Source organism: Pristis pectinata, chromosome 5 (genome assembly GCF_009764475.1).
Source record: "Pristis pectinata isolate sPriPec2 chromosome 5, sPriPec2.1.pri, whole genome shotgun sequence".
In the NCBI taxonomy this organism is placed as follows: domain Eukaryota; kingdom Metazoa; phylum Chordata; class Chondrichthyes; order Rhinopristiformes; family Pristidae; genus Pristis; species Pristis pectinata.
This window is the reverse complement of record NC_067409.1, coordinates 12,283,667-12,303,112: the sequence shown is the minus strand read 5'-3', so window position 1 is coordinate 12,303,112 and position 19,446 is coordinate 12,283,667. Positions and strand designations below refer to the sequence as shown.

General features: G+C 40.2%; 1 protein-coding gene across 1 annotated transcript in view; it reads right to left on the bottom strand.

The window, feature by feature from the left end:
• Positions 1-5,464: 5,464 nt before the first annotated feature.
• The window catches only part of galnt11 (UDP-N-acetyl-alpha-D-galactosamine:polypeptide N-acetylgalactosaminyltransferase 11 (GalNAc-T11)), a 36,515-nt gene continuing 22,533 nt past the window's right edge, over positions 5,465-19,446 (bottom strand). Inside the window, 4 exon segments of the mRNA XM_052015704.1 lie at positions 5,465-9,125; positions 9,127-9,216; positions 12,807-12,944; positions 14,343-14,448. Coding sequence (XP_051871664.1) covers positions 9,084-9,125; positions 9,127-9,216; positions 12,807-12,944; positions 14,343-14,448 — 376 coding nt within the window. The 3' untranslated portion in view covers positions 5,465-9,083.

Here is a 19,446-nt window from a genome sequence, read left to right as displayed (position 1 = left end):
AGAGGGTGATGGTTGAAAGTTGTTTTTCAGACTGGAGGCCTGTGACTCGTTGTGTTCCCCAGGGCTTGATGCTAATTAAGAATGCCAAGTGCAAAAGAAAAGGTTAAAGTCAGGATACTTAAAAGTACATCTTAAACAATTCAATTTTGTCTCAGCATCCAAAGTTCCTGTTTCATTTTACTTCATCCTCATGTGAATTGTTCGCTTCACCTCTTTCCATGCAGTTTTATTTTACTAAGGTGCCTGTCAAGCTGTAGTCCTCTAAATGGTCCAACCTTGTGATCCTAGGATAATCTCCAGGGAGAGAATAATTAAACATCAGCCATGGCTGAGTGATTACACTCCTGACTCTTGAGGTAGGCGGTTATGTGTTGACGTAGCACTACAAACTACATTTGTCTGCAATGTCGAAGGAATGCTCTGACATTGTCATTTTTTTAATATGTTTAAATCAGACTCCTGTTCCATTGGACATAGGATATAATGGCACATTTGAGGAGAAAGAAAGGATTACTCGCCAGGTGTGTGACTGGCTTTTCTCCCTCTTTCAACAATACAAAGCAGGATTATTGAATCATTCATCTTCTAAAGGAAAGTGTTACAGAAGGGGAATTTGCAAAAACAAAACCTGTAATGCAGAAAAGCATTGTGAAATGGTAGACAGGAAGGGCCCACAAACTGCAGTGTGAGGTAAATAACCAGTCTGTCCATTTTCATTGGTGTTTATAAAAACCCAAGATAAGGGAACAGGAGGCCACATATCCACTTGAGCCTGCTCTGCCGTTCTAATCTGATCTTTACATTAGCTCCACATCCTGAGAACCTTTGTTTTCCCGATAGTCTGATAATATATCAGACTTAGATTGAGCTTTATTTTAACCCAGAGAGCTTTCCACTCATAGCATGAATTTTGTCTCTGATAACAAAACCAATGTTTGTTTCTAACAGTTAGGTAAAGGACATTCAGGAGCGTTGTGGGCGCCCTTAAACTGTTGATGGTGATACTGTAAATTTAAGTATGGAAATGAACAACAAATAGTTACTTTGATATTTGCTTTAGAGGAAAAGATAGCTTACTAGGTATCTAGTGAATTAGAGCAGGACTCACCAAAATTAACAGAAGCAAAGTAACAGCGATGAAGAAAATGATTGGTACTAAATAGTGCAAATCTGTGACACCAGATATCCACTTGAATTGGGTAAGAACAGTGTGTATGCCTTAACTATAATTTTCCAAATTCTCTTGATTTTGGAACTGTTCCTTTTGATCAGAAAATTTTGCCTGTCATTTTATTTATGAAACCAGGGAATAACAGACCAACTAATCCAACAGCTGTTATTGGGAAATTGAGTCTATGTAATCGAGACATATAATGGATGTAGATCTTGCAAATTTTAATTGGGGAGAGGCAGAAGAAAAGTACAAAGTGTAGATTATGCCTTAGAACTTGGTTGAAATGGCTGAAAAGTAGACAGTACAATATTCATTGATATTATTTAGATGTTCTAGAAAACATGTAAATTGGTTTATTATTGTCACATGTACTGAGATGCATGCAAAACAAAGTTTTTCACTGTCATCCATACAGATCAATTCATCACATTAGTGCATTGAAGTAGTACAAGGGAAAAGCAATAACAGAATGCAGAATAGAGTGTTACAGTTATAGAGAGTGCAGTGCAGGCAGACAATAAGGTGCAAGGGCCATAAAGAGGTAGATTGTGAGGTCAAGAGTCCATCTTATTGTACAAGAGGTCCATTCAATAGTCATAGCAGTGGGATAGAAGCTGTCCTTGAGACTGGTGGTACGTGCTTTCAGTCTTTTGTATCTTCTGCCCAATGGGAGGGGGGAGAAGAAAGAATGTCCGGGTTGGGTGGGGTCTTTAATTGTGTTGGCTGCTTTACTGAGTAACATGTATTAAAGCCAGTAAGATTGTCAGCTAAAGATAACATCCGTGGAATTGAAGGCAAATTATTGACCTGGATAGGAAATTGATTGCATGAGAAAAAACGTGGACCAAGGTAATTGGCTGATATTCAAATTAGCAGTTTGCAAGAAACCTGGGCCTCCGATTTCTCACCATATTTCTAAATGACTTAAAGGATGATAGATTGGAAATTCACCTATCCAGTTTTACTAGTGACAACAATAGCTGGCATATAAGCAATGCAAATAAAACTATTTCACTACAAAGCACTAGGCCAATTGGTTAAGAACTGGCAAATGCCATCCAGCATGGATATGTGAGACTTTGGTCCTTAAAATGATTAGACCAGAGTACTTGGTAAATAGTAAAAGTCTAGAGGCTAGGTTGGTCCAAGGAAAGCTGGGAGTCAATTCTATAATTTAAATTACAAATAGAGATTGCACAAACTAAGGTTGTACTCCTGGAATTTAGTAAGCTGAAGGTACTTCGAATTTCCAAGATATCAAGGTGAACTGATAGGGTGGACAAATAAACTGTTTCTGCAGTTAGGGGATGGTAGGGGTGGTCTAAGATTAAAGGATGTAACCCAAACATTAAAGATATCCTTTAAAAGTGAAGTTGAGAAAGACCCCTACATGGGAAGGGTGGGGGAAGACTGGTGTTCTCTTCCACAAACAGCAATTGATGATGGGTCAATTATTAATTTTAAATCTGAGGTTGATGGCAACTTTCCAACCAGAAATATATTACGGGTATGGAACAAAACAGAAATATTGAGTAAATCAGTTGTTTTTTAAGCTGCTTAATGACCCACTCATGTTCTTCAGTGTTCCTTGGTGTTCTTGTTTACATCAGTGATTACAGTGGAAGTACTTTATTGTCTGTTAAATGTTTTGGGTTGACAGAGAAAACAAAAGGCATTATAGAAATGCCAGTACAGCCTTTCTTTAAATGAAGTCTTTTAAAAAGGGTAATAGCAAGCTTTCTGCTGCCCCCACAAAGAAGGGAGCAAGGAAAATTAGCAGGATAAGGGTTCCTAGCAGTAAAGGGTTAAAAAGGTGTATTTCTTATCACCAGGCCAGTGGTGTGACTGTAAAATCAATTACTTTAAATTTGTTTTATGACCCAATATTGACATGAAGCTACTGGTGAATCTGAAGTATTAGATCTACAAAAGGGTGGGTCAAAAATAAATTTGTACACTTGCAGGTCAATATTTCAGCAAAAACAAAACAGAATTTTTGAAGATACCTGAAGAATTTATGTTCTTTAATAGCCATAAATAACAAATTGGTTTCTCGTGATCAATCTCTTGAAAAATATAGCAATTCTCTAAGGTTTCTTTGTAAGGTTAGTGGTTGAGTGGCAGAGTTTTGATTCATAGCCTTCACTGGGCTATTGATGTTCAGCAATGTCTTCTGGTACATGCGTGAAAGGTTTTTCAATCAAAGACTTACTTGGCCAAGGTCTGTGCTGTAAATTTAAACTCCTGCCAATTCCTCTCACTTTTTTTTTATATATATATCTTGCTTCTTTACTTCATTTAATTAGATTTGTGTTGAATTACAATACACTTTTTAAGATCAAATGCTATTACGACATAAAGAAGCTTTAAACTCACAACATTTAATAAGTCGGACTACTGTGTATGTCCGAACCTGAAGAAATAAAAATGTAAAATTTCAACCTCTTTTACATCATCTCAAACCAATGGGATTGCACTGCCTTATGCCTGTTATCTGGTACAGTTGTGGCACAACAGTTAGATCCAGGCTCCACTAAACGTCAAATCGAGGCTTGCACTAACAGTCCAGGGACCTGAGTTCAAATCCCACTATGGCAGGTGTGGAACAGAAATTTAGTTAATAATCTGGAATTATTTTTTAAAAACAAATCGTTGCTGGTCACAAAACTTCCTTTAGTCTTAAAAAAAAACCATCTGGTTCACTATGTCCTTCAAAGGCAAATATCTGCTACCTCCACGGCATCACACATGTACCATGGTACATAGTGATGACAAGACCCATCAATATGGTTGACTCTTGAATGTTCTGGCAAGCCACTCAATTTAAGGGAAATTAGGGATGGACTGTGATCGGATTTTAAAAAATGCTGCCTTTAAAAGGATTGTTGAATGATTGTGTTTATGATAGTTGATAATTGATAAACTATATTTTACTGAAGTGCAATCTTGAAATGCCACTGCAAAAGTCTTCCTTGCTGGTATCTTTCAATCTTGGGATTCTTGAAGTTATATTTAAAGAAGACGGTAGCTTTTTCTCTTTGGAATAATTGCCAGTAGGTTTTTTACCATAAGTTATTTATTTGCAGAAATCTGTCTCTAAACTTTTTCTGTCCAATATGAATGAAGAAAATAAGGGAGATACATAGCACATGAACAATCTGAAATATTAAAGTTGGGAAACAGATGATAAAAAAAATCCTGGATCAAAATTCATTTACTCATGAACTTCTTACCTGCTGAATGTGCCTAGTTTGTTCTTGACTGCTTTGACATTGGTTCAGATCTCCAAAGAAAATTGCACCATCTTCCTCAAAATTACATGGATATTTCATTCCAAACTGCCTCCACTTCTGTCGAGTCAAATACCTGGAACTCTTTACTAGCAGCATGGAGGAAATGTGTACATCACTGGGCTTGCAGTGACTCAAGTCCTCAGCACCATAGCTTCACTGCAACTAGGGAAAGGCCAGTCACACTCACCTTCACTCAGCAATGTCAGCCATGGCTCTAGAAGGTTGGTGAGAGCCAGCCTGAATGTGATGGAGAGGAGGTGACTGAAGGCCATTCTGATGTGATCATCTTGCCATTAGAAAAGGAAACCATTTGCAATAAATTGGCTGCAATAGCAATGCCAGAAATGCCAGATGAAGCCTGAGGAGGGAGATATGACGCAATAATGCAAACATAAATTCTTCTGCCTATCCTATATCAAAACATGGGAGCACATTTAGTGTCTGCTCTTCAAGGACACTCAGGACTACACTGAAGGACGCAGGACGCATGATACTTGTAATGGCGAGGAAAATATTGTGTTAACAAGTTGAGTTTGAAAAAGCTCCGGAAATCAAGTTGGTCTTGAGGGCAGAAATTGAAGTGGGGGGTGGGGGGAGGAGGTGGAATGTTGGTGGCTGCACAGAGGGGAGCCACAAAGCATTGACTTGCACCTCTAGCTTTGGAGATGGGTAATTCACACATACGTGTATGTCCTATTAATATTTCTTGACTTCCCATCTCCCTCATTGCCTGTGGAACAACTGTGGCAAGATCATCTGGTTTCAAGATTAAGATTGTTCTGAACTTCTGAGTAACGTGGGCCATTTTTTTTACTGTTGATTTGTGGAAGCATTTAGGATCTTTTGACATTTTCCTATCCTTCTGGCTCTGGAAATTAAACTGCAAAAGCCTTCACAGTTCATTGATTTGACAATCTACTAATCCACTGCATCAAGCCCAGAATTTTGTCAGTCATTAAGAGTTCAACAAAGTTAGATGTAAAAAAAATCTTTTAATGAAATGTATGAAATCTGCAAGGTGTTTGGCAACAACACGTACAATTCAAATTTATTAGCATCTGTTTGAATATTTTATCTGTACATTAAATGTACTGCAATATAGAAATTAACTAAGTGCAAGGTTGATAATTTAAATGAGCTGGATAGTTCATATTCTTTCACAAGAGCTTTGTGCAAGTGCAGAATGGAATGAGACATTCAAGCTATTAAGATGTTATTAGAGACTCCTTCATTGATATGGGCTGTCTTGCAGAGTGGTCCATTCATCTACAAAACCATGCAGTGACAGGATTTACCTTCCCCGTCCTCATGGCAGAACTACATGGGAACCAGTGGGAAGAAACTGTTGGCTCACAGTGAAACCCGTGCTAACTCCGCTGTGTCCCCAAACCGCAAATCCTTGATCAAAATGTGCAGATGCCTGGAGTCAAGGTTGCCTAATTACTTTCTTTCAGTAAGCATGAAAAACAACATAAGAGTTGAGAAGAAAATGTCCCGGAAGGAGAAACCGTTCTTGGCCGGTGTGCAGTACTGAGAATCTCAGGTGAGAAACGCATTTCTTTTTCTGTATATATCTCCTCTATTACCCAGTGATTCATCGAGTAAGTGCAGCAAGTACCCGAGTTGCATGGATGTGAGGGGAAGGCAGCACGAGTTCCTGCATGGTGTCATGTCTGACTTCTGTCAGCTCAGTCCTGAATGTAGGAAGCTGACTCACAGCAGATCGGAGTTGAGATTGAGGAGAGGAAAAAAATATTGAGCAAGGCTCAAAATGTACAACTATCCACAGGGACGGGATCACACCCTGGCTGTCCTGCCCCATAGGTGGAACAGTTTCTAAAAATGTGGATCATGAATAATGGTCATTTCAGCACACGTAGGAGCGGTTAGTATAATGGATGCGCCAATCAGATCTCATTGGTGACTACTGAATTCAACAAATTTGGTAGCATTAAGCCAAAGGAGATATGAAGATGGGTAACAAAATGTTTGACTTTAGAGAAACTTTTGGAGGGTCTCAGGAAGAGCCTCAAGTTTCTCTAAAATCAAACTTCCTGAGAGACTCAAAGTGGGTTAGTGAAGGAATTCCAGAAGCCAGAAATTAAGGCAAAGAAGGATGAAGGCACAGAACCTGAAGAGTTATAAAAACTTTGAAGGCATTGAACAAAGAGATGAAAATTTGAAAGCAATGTTTGATGTACTGGAACTGCAGTAGGTCAGTGAGCAGGGGATGAAGGGTGAACCGGTTAGGCTACTGGCATCATGTTTTTGGATTAGCACAAGTTTATGAAGGGTGAAAGATTGGAGGGTTTCCAGGATAGCATACATTAGTTGTGAGTCTGTGACAAAAAGGTAGATGAGGGATCACGTAAATCATGCCTGACAAGTTTGCTCAAATTCTTCGAGGATGTAGGATGTTAATAGAGAGGAGACTGTAGATGTCGTGTATTTAGATTTCCAAAAGGCATTTGACAAGATGCCACATAGGAGGCTCATGCATAAATTAAAAGCCCATGGCATCGGAGGAAGTGTGTTAGAATGGATTGAAAACTAGCTGCTTTATACAAAACAGAGTTGGAATAACTGGCTCCTTTTCAGACTGGAAGGAAGTAACTAGAGGAGTACCACAGTGATCAGTTCTTAGCCTACGGTTGTTCACTATTTACATTTAATGATTTGGAGGAAGAAACGGTATGTAGTTTTCAAATTTGCTGCTAATATGAAAATAGGTGGCAGGGCATGTTGTGATAAGGATTCTGTGATTCTGCAATGAGATGGGGATAGATTGAGTGAGTGGGCAAAGGAACGGCAAATGGAGTTTAATGTGGAGAAGTGTGAGGTCATGCACTTTGGTAAGAGAAATCAAAAGTTAGATTATTATCCAAATGGAGAGGGACTGCAAGTGAGTGAAGTACAGAGAAATCTAGGTGTTCTCGTGCGTAAAATAGTTCTCATGACTAAATAGTTTGGGCCTGTATTCCTTGGAGTTTAGGAGAATGAGGGGTGACCTTATTCAAACATACGAAATCCCAAGGGGGTTTGACAAGGTAGATGTTGGGATGTTTTCACTAGTGGGAGCATCACAAACAAGAAGACATAACTACAAGGGGCTGTCATTTAAAACTAAGGTACACAGAAATTTCTTCTGTGTGAATCTCTAGAATTCTCTGCCCCGGCAGATGGTGGAAGCTGGATCAAGGTCAAAAGTATATACGAAAGCAAGGACCACTATCGTGTGGCAGACCATGAATTCTGTGCCAGTTCGGACATCTTGAACTTCAAATACCCTTTTCTTCAGTCAACCTAAGGCTCTACTGGCGATAATGAATTTCATCATCAATGTGTCTTCGCGGAGAGGTGGCTCCTGATATAGAAAGTGGCTCACATTTTCAAGGGTCTTGCTGTGAACATTCAGTGTCAAAAATTTGAGTTATACTAATGGGGGCTGGTAGGTCAAAGACCTTTGTCTTCTGGATGTTGAGTGCAAGGCTCATTCTCTCTGAACAAGACCACAATGACTTGGATCTTGAGCTCTGAATGTCTGTATATGCAACTGTTCACTAAGTAGATTGGAGTGAGCTTGGTTCTGGAATGCAGGTGCTGTAGGTTGAATAGTTTCCCATTAGTTCTATCGATTAGCTCCACTCCAGCAGGCGGTTTGTTGGAGGTGAAGTGCTGCATTCTGAGAGAGAGCATTTGTGACACAAAGGTCTCAACAGTAAATGTACATTCTGGAGGGCAATGCAGGAATGCTAGCTTGTAATTGACCACCTAGAATCAGCAGGGAGAGGCAAAGCAAATCTGAATTAGGTTTGACTTGAATCAGAATGTGATGTAGCTCCTCCAAATCCCCTCGTAAAATTAGTAATATTGTATGCATTCAATAGCACATTTAATAACAATGAAATGTAAATGTCAACAGACATCCCATGCAACAGGATTCCTTTGACTCTTTCAAGTTATCATTTTCAAATAGGTCAGAGAGCTTTGAATAGTGGGTAGGTTGATGACTATGATTTTAATCTGGATATCTATCAGACCATCCAGATCAAATATTTTAACCTTTTAATTGCCACGTGGTTTAGAATGTTATTGGAATCCATTATGTAATAATATTCATTTTTTTGAGATGATGCATAATATAATTGCAATTTAAGCATGTTTCATACATATAACTAAATGATAAAATCTTCATTAAATGGCTCTACTGAAACGTAATTCACATTATATATTGTAAATCTTTCACGACATTTGTTAAAAACTGATGCTCGACATCCATTCAAATTGATGCAATCCTGTCAAGCTTAGAACAATCATATGATTGACATTAATAAATAATAAAATCTTGATACAGATTATTTTTACAATTTCAAAGTTATTCATCTCACGATGTTCATAGAATCTGAGGCAAAAATAGCAATTTTACCACAAAATAATTTTCTATTTTTAAATCATTATTATCAGCATGCTGAAGCAGTTGAGATGAAGACCCTGTCAGGGATTTCCTGACTTCTTGTTGCATGGTGTAATTCTAGCTTTTCATGCTCCTGAGTGATGTTTCTCAATTGAGATTCAATTGCCTTCATAAACCATTTTTTGAAAGCCCACTTCTCCAGTCAGCTCTCTATCTGCCATTGCTGTGCAGCAGAACCATCACAAAATCGCCATGGCGATGTATCCTTTAATGCTCTCAGGATTTACCACTTGAAGGCACTGCCCAGCTGAGACTTGGTATATGCGGTTATTTATCTGTGAAATACCAACGTAAAATTTAAAGCATTTTCCTGAATTCATTTCACTACCAAATGATGTCAATTTACTTAAAGAATAATGAAACTTTCTCACTGGACTTCTAGTGGTATTATGGACAAAAAGATATACTGCTTTTAGTGAAGGTCAGATACTGTCAGGTTTGCAAGAGTAAATGCTCAAAGGGCTGCTTCCGCTGGCTGGAACCGTGGGCATTGTCTCAAGGTAATGGGTTGGCCACTTAGGACTGAGATGAGAAGAACTTTCTACACTCAGTGACTTGTGAAGCTTTGGAATTATTTGTTCCAGAGGACCACTGAGTACTCAATACCGGGATCGAAAGAATTTGGGAGTCTGGAGATATGGGGATGTTACATGAAACTTCAGGTCAAGCATCAGCCATGATTTAATGAGTAGATAGGCCTGAGTGGCTGCAGGACTTGTGACACTTCCCATTTTTGCTTGGCAGATAATACTCCCTACCACATTGTAGGGGTGATCTCAGCAGCAGCTGCAAATTCTTCTACAATGCTGGTGACATGTTCAGCAAATAATTCCAGAGGACTGCCTCTAGTTTGCAGCAGAGAGAAGAATGTATTTAAACCACATGCACTGGCATTTTTTTTAGGTCAGGAAAAAGTAAGCAGGCCCTGGAAACTGCACATTGTAATGCTGAGGGTCAGTACAGCTGATCCTGGTTATTTACCTACTTTCTCTGCCACAACCCCACTCCCGCACTGATGCTGAAATCCTTATCCAATTCTTTGGAGAGACTGAGCCCAATATGACAATCTCCTCCCTTCATAAACTGTAACCTCCCTACAAATCAGCCACTATTTTATGACCTGCCTTGTGTATGTACCAATTTGGCTCTAGCCAGGATCAACACAAAATTTCTGTCTCTCAAAGCAATAAATTCAAAAGTCTCAAGCTCACACAAAATATTTTAAATATCTTTTTACGGTGTATATCTCCCTACTAGGTCACATTGTACAAGGTTTCAGCTACAAAATCTTTACTTCACATTTAATGACTTCAATGGATTTCATTGAAATGTATTCCATAAATGGATCGAACCCAAAAACAAGATATTAGAAGAGAAGGCCAACTGCATTGTCACAGATGGATTGTAATGAAGACCTAACAGGAGAGAGTGAACTACAGGTAGAGAAGTTTAGGGAATAACTTCAGTGTGATGCACTCGGCAGTTGACAGTTCAAACAGGGAAAAATGAGAAGTGACCAAAGTTAAAGAACCAGAGGTTTGGCGGTGAGAGTGGGTTACCAATTCAGGGAGTAAAGAAGGGTTTCTATAGAAAGATGTAATTTTGAAGTTTGTTAGCTGAGCTCGTGGCGATCAGAAGGTGCGGGAATGGTAAGATGAGCAGAATTTAGTAACGGTTAGGATAAGGAATCATAAGTTTGAATGATCTAAAGGGTGGAGGTGTAACAGCAGCAGAAAGCAAACTGGAACAGGTGATAAGGCATCTATTAAAGAATTGGTTTCAACAGCAGTTATGCTGAGCTTGGCCCAGAGATGGTAGTTTGATGAAAAAGGAATCACTCAGGACTTGAAACTCAGACTCGAGCTGTCTGGTTTAACTGGGTCAGTGGCTGAGGAAGGCCAGGAGGCCCACAGGTAATGGCTTTGATAATTACAAATTACAAGAGGGATTTGCAAATAATGGAATTAAGAGAGTATGGGTCGGACTTCATTGATGAGCTCAGAGTGTAAGATTGATGAAACCAGGGTTTATCATCATAGAAAAGTTACAACACCATAAGAGGCCGTTTGGCCCATCATGTTTTTGGCAGTCGAAAAAAGCTCTCCAGCTTAACCCTACCTACCTAATGCACTTAATCCACAGCCCCGCAAATCACAGTTCTAGTACACATCCAAATATCATTTAATGGTTCTGCCTCCACCACCCTTCTTCAGACAGTGTGTTTCAGAATACCACCATCCTCTGGGTGAAAATGTGTTTCGTCCTCTCCTCTCTAATCTGTTACCATTACTTTAAATCTGTCACCTCTTCCAAGGAAGTATTTCCTCTATCTAGATCCCTCAGTTTTCTACCCCTCAATTAAATCTCCACAGTGAAAGAAAGCAGCCTGAGCTTACTCAATCTTCATAGCTACAATTTTCTACTCGCATCAAAATCTTTGTAAATCACCTCTGTGCCCTTTCCAGAGCTATCACACCCTTCCTGTAATGTGGTGATCTGAATAGTACAAAGTATTCAAGCTGTGGGCTAACTAGCACTGAATTCAGTTCTGCAAAACCTCCTCCCTCATATTCTATGCCTTAGCTAATAAAGGATAGCAACTCTCGGCCCTTCTTAACTATCTTATTGACTCATCCTTTTACCTTTAGGTTCCTTTCTTCCTCTCCTTCACTCAGTATGCTCCCATTTATTGTGTATTCCCTTGTAATGTTGCATCTCCCAACTATATTACCTCACACTTTTCTGAATTAAATTCCATTTACCATTTTTCTGCTCTACTACCAAGACTATCTATCATCTATCTATAGTTTAAGTCTTTATTCCTCATTCTCAAACATACATCCAATTTTATATCATCTTCAACCTTTGTTATCACATCCCCTACATACAAGTGAGTCACTTGTTGCAGGACACCCAGTATCGGACCTGCTCTTGTAGCCACAATTTATGTCTCTGGTACAGTTGTGTTTCTGGTCATTTGGTGATGCTCAGAATATTGAAAATGGATAATGCCATTGTAAGTCGCGCTTTGGTGGTTAGACGCTCTCTTGTTGGACATAGTGCCTTGGACTTCTGTGAAACAAATTTTTACTTGCCACCATGGCTGGATGTTGTCTGGCTCCTGGAGGCAGGCATGGGCTGCTTAGAATTGAACATTTTGTTAATGATTGCACACATTCCTACTTCAAACCTTTTGATGGAAGGAAGGTCATTGATAAAGCAACTGAAGATGGTTGGGCCTGGGACACTTCCCTAAGGAACACCTACAGTGCTGTCCTGATGCTGAGATGATTGAACGTGGACAAACATTTCCCCTTCATGCCCATTGACTTCAGTTTTACCAGGATGTCTTAACACTACAGTCCATCAAAAGATGCCTTAACATCAAGAACAATCACCTCTTAAGTTCAGTATTTAAACTATTGCTGGAGCCAAGTGATCGTGGGTAGATCAGAACTGGGCAACAATGAGTAAGTTATTGGTGAATAAGAACCTGCTTAATAGCACTGTTGACAACACTCCACCATTTTGCTGATCACTGACTGATTTTGGGTTGGGGGGTGGGGAGGGTTAATTAACCCTATTGGACCTTCCCCACCCATCTCCTAATCCCAGTAAACAGAAATGTTGAGGTTGATGGTCCTGCCCCTCTGTGTGTGGAAAATGAAACATACAAGTGAAAATGTAAAGACTCTGAAACTGTACTTTTAACAAATCTTGTCAAACCCTTTTCGAGCATCTTGCTATGTAATGAAATTTATGTAGTAAGTTGCTGGAAGTTTATTTAGACACTAGGTGTTACAATCAATCAAATGTGCCATACTGAAGTGCTTCAGCATATTATCCAAAGTAATAAACTGCTTACCCCCAGAATCCACTGTTGTGATCCCCCAGACCCGTGACATTTCATAAGACGCGGAGAATCTGATGAGTGAGTCTCTGCCATGTCCAGGCAGAGAAGGTTAGCGAGAATTAGTTCATGTTCCTCATTATAAACCCAAACCTGCAAATATCACCACCAGTGAGAATAGCAAACACGTATTAAATACACAAACAGAAATTTGTGCTCTATGTTGACTGATATTTGTTGATGCTATGTCTAGGCGTTGTTCCTCCAATGCAGGTTGGAGGAACAACACCTCATCTTCTGCCTTGGGAATCTCCAACCTGATGACCTCAACATCGATTTCTCTAACTTCTGGTAACCCCACCCCTTTTTCTTCCCTTATTCCTGTGGCTCCCTTCTCCCGCCTTGATGACCTGCCCCTCTCCTCTCCTCCCCTCCTCCACCCTTTATTCCATGGTCCACTGTCCTCTCCTACCAGATTCCTCCTCCTCCAGCCCTTTGCCTCTTCTACCCATCACCTCTTAGCTTATTACATCTTCTCTCTATCACCTGAACTCGCCCATCCCCTGCCTGCGTGCTCCTCCCCCTCCCTATTCTGGCTTCTGCCCTCTTCCTTTCCAGGCCTGATGAAGGGTCTCGTCCTGAAATATCGACTGTTTATTTCCTTCCATAGATGCTGCCTGACCCACTGAGTTCCTCCAGCACTTTTTATGTATTGCTCCAGATTCCAGCATCTGCAGAATTTCTTGTGTCTTTGTCCTCTTTTATTCTGTGCTTATAGTAAATATAACAAAGCTGAACTCAGCTTCTGAAATTCTTCTGACTTCAAGGGAATCATGTTTTGGATACAAGGTACACCACTATATGTTTTTATACCTCTTTTTGTTTCACACAACAGAGGACAAATTATTACCCCACAGTAACTGCTTGAAATATTGAGACAAAAATTATATGAATGTATATTGAATCTAAAACAAGAGTAGTTTTTGCCTCAGAAAATATTACCATTATTTATATAGAAAGTATTCTATTTATTGTCCTGTAGGGAACTGCACAAAATTTAACCCTTGGGATTGTTATTTGTAATGTTTTTCCCTCTTTTGTTTGTCACTAAGTTAGCAGCCCTTTGAATTCCTGCAGCGTTGCTCTATCAGACAAGGAGGCTTTAGCCCACTCACTCACAGATTTGTTCTGGTGGGAACTTTTACCTCCGCTCCTGTTGGTCATCACCTCAATTGCTGAAGTTGAGCTTACTGAGTTTATTTGTCAATGTGCAATACAACAGAAACCAATGACTATTCAGCAACAAACAAGATGCTGGAGGAAATCTGTGGAGGGATATGGACGGTCACCATTTCGGGTTGAGACCATTCAGCTGGACGGGATGAAACCGTGAACATCGATTTTTAACTCCACTACAATAATGGTAATACTTTATCTTCCAAAAATTAAGAGTCTAATCATAAATTAAGTTGAGCATTTTAAACAGAAAAATCTCCCCCAACATAGTACAGAGAATCTAGATGAAAGATCCGCTGGGAACAAACTACTCACCTGATCTGGGTCTGATAAGTCACATTGTTTGACTACCACTATTCCCCCTTTCTGGCTAGGATGGTTCTGGGCACTGATACATTTGGCTGTCTGCAGATGTCTTATCTGTGGAGATGGATACCAAGTTTGGTCACATCACACCAAAGTGAGATTCATCTATACCAATGGTTCCCAGCTGTGGCACACGAAATACTTACACTCTAATCACTCGCACTGCTGAGGCTCAAGTAATATGATACGTAAGAATAAAATAGTGTGTATGGCCCACAACATTCATTCAGTTCTACAGGTGGAACCCATTATGGCAAATAGATTGAGAACTGTTGATTGATGTTATTAACTTTAACTACTCCCTTGACTGCAATAATCTAACTACTTTTTGCATAAAGACATTTCTCCTGAGTTAATTTACAGATTTAATAGCGACTGTTTTATATTGGCTTTGGTCCACCCCACTGGTCTATCCTATCAAATGGGGTATGATAACACAAAGATGAAGTTACTGGACTGGCATCTAGAGGCCTGGACCATTCATCCACAGCCACAAATTACACCATGACAGCTGGGGAGTTTAAATTCAACTAATTAAATAAAATTCTAATTAAAACCTGGTATCAGTAATGGAAACGATGAAACTACTGGATTGTTGTATAATTACAGCTGGTTCATATCTACTATAGAGGAAATTTGCTGTCTTACCAGGTTCTGCCCTCCGAGCCGCTAGAATCAATGTGATTGACTCTTAACTGCCTCCTCGGTTCAAGGATAAACATGGATGGACAAGGAATAGCCCATAATAAATTTAACAGAAATTCCTTTGGGATTCAAAGAACTTCTGTAAGGTCACCACTCTGCTTTCTGCTTTCCATATCAAATCACTGATGTACTCAATTTAAGTAGCCTTCCAAACCACATCCAATACTCTATTCCACCCACCATAAGAAACTGCTCTTAATTCCTACACTCCACCTCCTGCTTCTAATTCCATATCTCTTGAGAGATGCCCTGTCAAAAGGCTTAGAAGTCCACAAATTCCATTCTGTTTCTCCACCATGCCTATCACTCTCTCAACTTTGGAACTCAATCATCATCAATCTTCTCTGAGGCACATACTAAATACTGTAATGTGTACATGCCAAAACTAATTCCTTTATTATTTTCTCTCTGTTTTCCCTCTGGATCCTTGGGTGTATTCTTGAGCAGGCACAGTAGTGTAGCGGTTAGTACGATGCTATTACGGCGGCAGCGACCTGGGTTCGATTCCGGCCACTGTCTGTGAGGAGTTTGTACGTTCTCCCCGTGTCTGCATGGGTTTTCCTCCCACATTCCAAAGACGTAGGGGTTAGGTAGTTGTGGGCATGCTATGTATGTTGGTGCCGGAAGCGTGGCGACACTTGCGGGCTGCCCGCAGAACACTCTACGCAAAAGATGCATTTCACTGTGTGTTTTGACGTACATGTGACTAATCTATTCTTATCTATCTCATATCTATTCTCATCACCTTCCAACACTTCACATCTTTTATCTTAGCTAACTTCCCCCAATCACTTTATGTATCCCATCTCACTTTTGAACAATTTGGGATTTAGAATTTTTTTTGTGTGCTACAACCTGATATTTGAGTTATGCAGCACAGAAACAGGCCCTTCAGCCCAACTCATTCATGCTGACCAAGGTGCCTACCTGGGCTAGTCCCATTGGCCTGCATTTGGCACCTATCCTCCAAACCTTTCCTATCCACAAAGTCTTTTAAATATTGTAATTGTACCTGCCTCTACCATTTCCTCTGGCAGCTCGTTTCATCCGACCACCCACCACTCTGTATGGAAAAACTTGGCCCTTTAAAACCTTTCTCCCCTCACCTTAAAACTATGCCCTCTAGTTTTACACTCCCCTACCCCGGGAAAAGGACTGTATTACCTCATCTTTGCCCATCCATGACTTTATACACCTTTATCAGGTCACCCCTCAGCCTCCTAACATTGCAGGGAAAACAGCCCCACCCCACCCCCCCTCCCATGCAGTCTCTCCTTATAACTCAAGCCCTTCAGTCCCAGCAACATATTTGTGAGTCTTTCCTGCATCCTTTCCAGCTTAATGTCATTCCCTCCTACAGTTGAGCAACTTATCAACCTCACAGAGGTTGATATGTCATATCTCAACTTCTACTCTAAAGTGACGTGCATGATGTGAAATGACCGTGTGAATACTCACACCGATCTATCCATTTCATAACCTGTTGCTTCAGAATGTGGTGGAAGCTGATCCACAGTAACCTGACCTCAGAAAACTTGTGTCACTTCATTAGCTGACAACACAGGGCCCACTTCTGTGCTGTATGATTCACATCCCTTTTCCAGATGCTCAGTTATTTTAGTTGAAGGTGTGAAGGTGGGGGGGAGGGGGGGGGGTCAACACCTCAATTTCCTTCCTATTTAAGTCTTAGGAGAAAGCCACAGTGAAATATGCACAGCTGAAACCAGGACTTAAGGGATTTTGTTTTCACAAAATGTTCAAGGTCCTTTTGCCTCGTCAGCTACACTTTGCAGTGCAAATTATTAGTGCCAGCTGCAATGGACGTGATTGATAATTCTCCCATCAATCACATCTAGAGATCGTTCTGTTGAAGGTGACTGGGATTGATTTTAAACCCTATAATTTATGTTACCATCACTGCAACGGTGCAGGAGAAAGCAACTCTGCTATTTTTGGAAAAGCTCGCTATAGTTATGATCATGAGTTATGTTTCCATTAAATTCTATAGATGTTTTTCTGTAGTGCACAGTTTAAGTAGATTCTATTTGCTGAACCTTTCTTGCTTCCAATTCACTGGTTAGTACAGTAGTGTTAACGTTGGATCAATTTTAATGAGTTTGATTTCAAACACAAGACTGCCACGCTCTATTGCAAATGGAAAAAACTATATTAAAAAAATGCAAAAAGGAAGCTGATCATTTTACAATGGGTTTTATAACTAACTGAGAAAGAGAAATTGACATGCAGCTGGCTAAACCCAGAAGTGGGTAAGCAGCAGTAATTAACTGAGTTATAGTATTTAGAATACTTCCCAAGAGGGAGTAATTGGCCTCATAGGAACCAGGGCAGGTTAGCAGTGAAGCAACACAGCCACACTCCAGAGACTAGTAAGTACTGCCACAGGAGCTCGGGAACTTGATTTAGAACTCTCCGGGTTTTTACCATAGGTTTTACACAATCTGAATTAAACACCTCCATTCAAATTGCAGCTGAAGCAATTTCACAGAAAACATGTTAACCACGTTCATTATTTAATACCAGGTATGGTCTCAACTTGCAAGATCGATTTCAATGTGATATCCATGCTAATGTAAAAACAGATGAAACTTCCTCTTTCCAACTTGCATACCCTTTCCTTCACTTTGCACATCGGAGAACTTCTGGTACAGGTGCATGGGCACAAACATGGGAATGTTCAGCAGCTGGATACACATAGGAGAGTGGGCAAAGAAATAGCAGGTGAGATATAATGTTGAGAAAATTCAAAATTCGGAAGTGCAAAGGAACTTGGGGTCCTCGTGCAGGATACCCTAAACATTAACCACCAGGCTGGATCGGCAGGTAAGGAAAGCGAATGCTATGTTGGCATTCATTTCAAAAGGACTAGTGTATAAAAGTAGAGGTGTTGATGAGACTCTATGGGGCACTGGTGAGACCTCATTGGAATACTGTGTGCAGTTTTAGGCCCCTTATCTTAGAAAGGATGTACTGATGTTGGAGAGGGTTCAGAGAAGATTTACGAGGATGACTCACGGAATGCAAGGGCTTACGAGGAGCGTTTGTCGGCTCGGACTGTACTCACTGGAGTACAGAAGAATGAGAGGGGACCTCAGAAACATTTAGAATGTTGAAAGGACTGGACAGAGTAGATGTGGCCAAGCTGTTTCCCTTGGTGGGTAAGTCCAGGACAAGAGAGCACAGTCTTAGAATTACAGGTACCCATTTAAAACAGAGATGAGGAGAAATTTCTTCAGCCAGAGGGTCATGGATTTATGGAATTCTGTGCTACATACAGCTGTGGAGGCCCAATCATTGGGGGTGTTTAAGGAGGAGATTGATAGGTATCTAATTAGTCAGGTATCAAGGGATATGGGGAAAAGGCCGGGAATTGGGGCTCAATGGGAGAATAGTTTAGCTCATAGGTGGCGGAGCAGACTCGATGGGCCGAATGGCCTACTTCTCCTTTGTCTTGTAATCTGTGACATGGGAAGCAATATCCACCAGTGTGGCACAGTCACAAGGCTGAAACATTTACATAGGTTTGAGTACGGGACAGGAATAAGGAGAAGTGAAAGATCACTCAGGGAGCAAATAAATTAATTAAGCAAAGGTTACTCACTTCTCTGCAAAAACACTGTAGCCATTTTAGTTCTCAAGGGTTCGGAATTAATTGCAATTTCATTACAGGCAAATAATTGCCCTTCAGTTAAACTGATTCACAGAAAATGGGGAGGAAAAAAAATGTGATTGTCAAGGACTACTGAATGTTGGTGAACTAATTATCATAGTCTCATGAAGTTCTCACATTTCAGAGAATAGAGCAATATTTTAATGCAGAATTCAGAATACTTTAAGGCAGCACCATTTATTCCTGTGAAATTATTGGATAGAATTCTAAATAGTTCTATACTTCTAAACATTTTACATGTTGCACTGACAATTAGCACCCTGGAGTGAGTAATGGGTGACAGGGTGGATCTCAGGTACGCATCGAGAAGTGTTTCTCAAGGACAAAAGTGAAAAAAATTAGCAGAAATCAGAGTGGATATGGCATACATTATCACCTTGGCTGTATATTCACAAGAAACGAACATTTTCAAAGACAATTTTCTTTGTTTTGGAGATTTTTTTCACCACTTAAGCAACCAGTGTTGTTAGAGGCTGTGCAACCTTTTGAACTGAATCATCTCCTGCAACAAGACCCAAAGCCAAGAGCCATAGCTAGTAACAGAGTTATAGTTACTGCACCCTAGGTTGCCAGCCTCTGGTTTCTTCCAGGCTGCAACAGTGAATAATGCCATGGTTTCCTTTGGCATTGTCATGGTGATGCCATGTGTACTAGACCAAA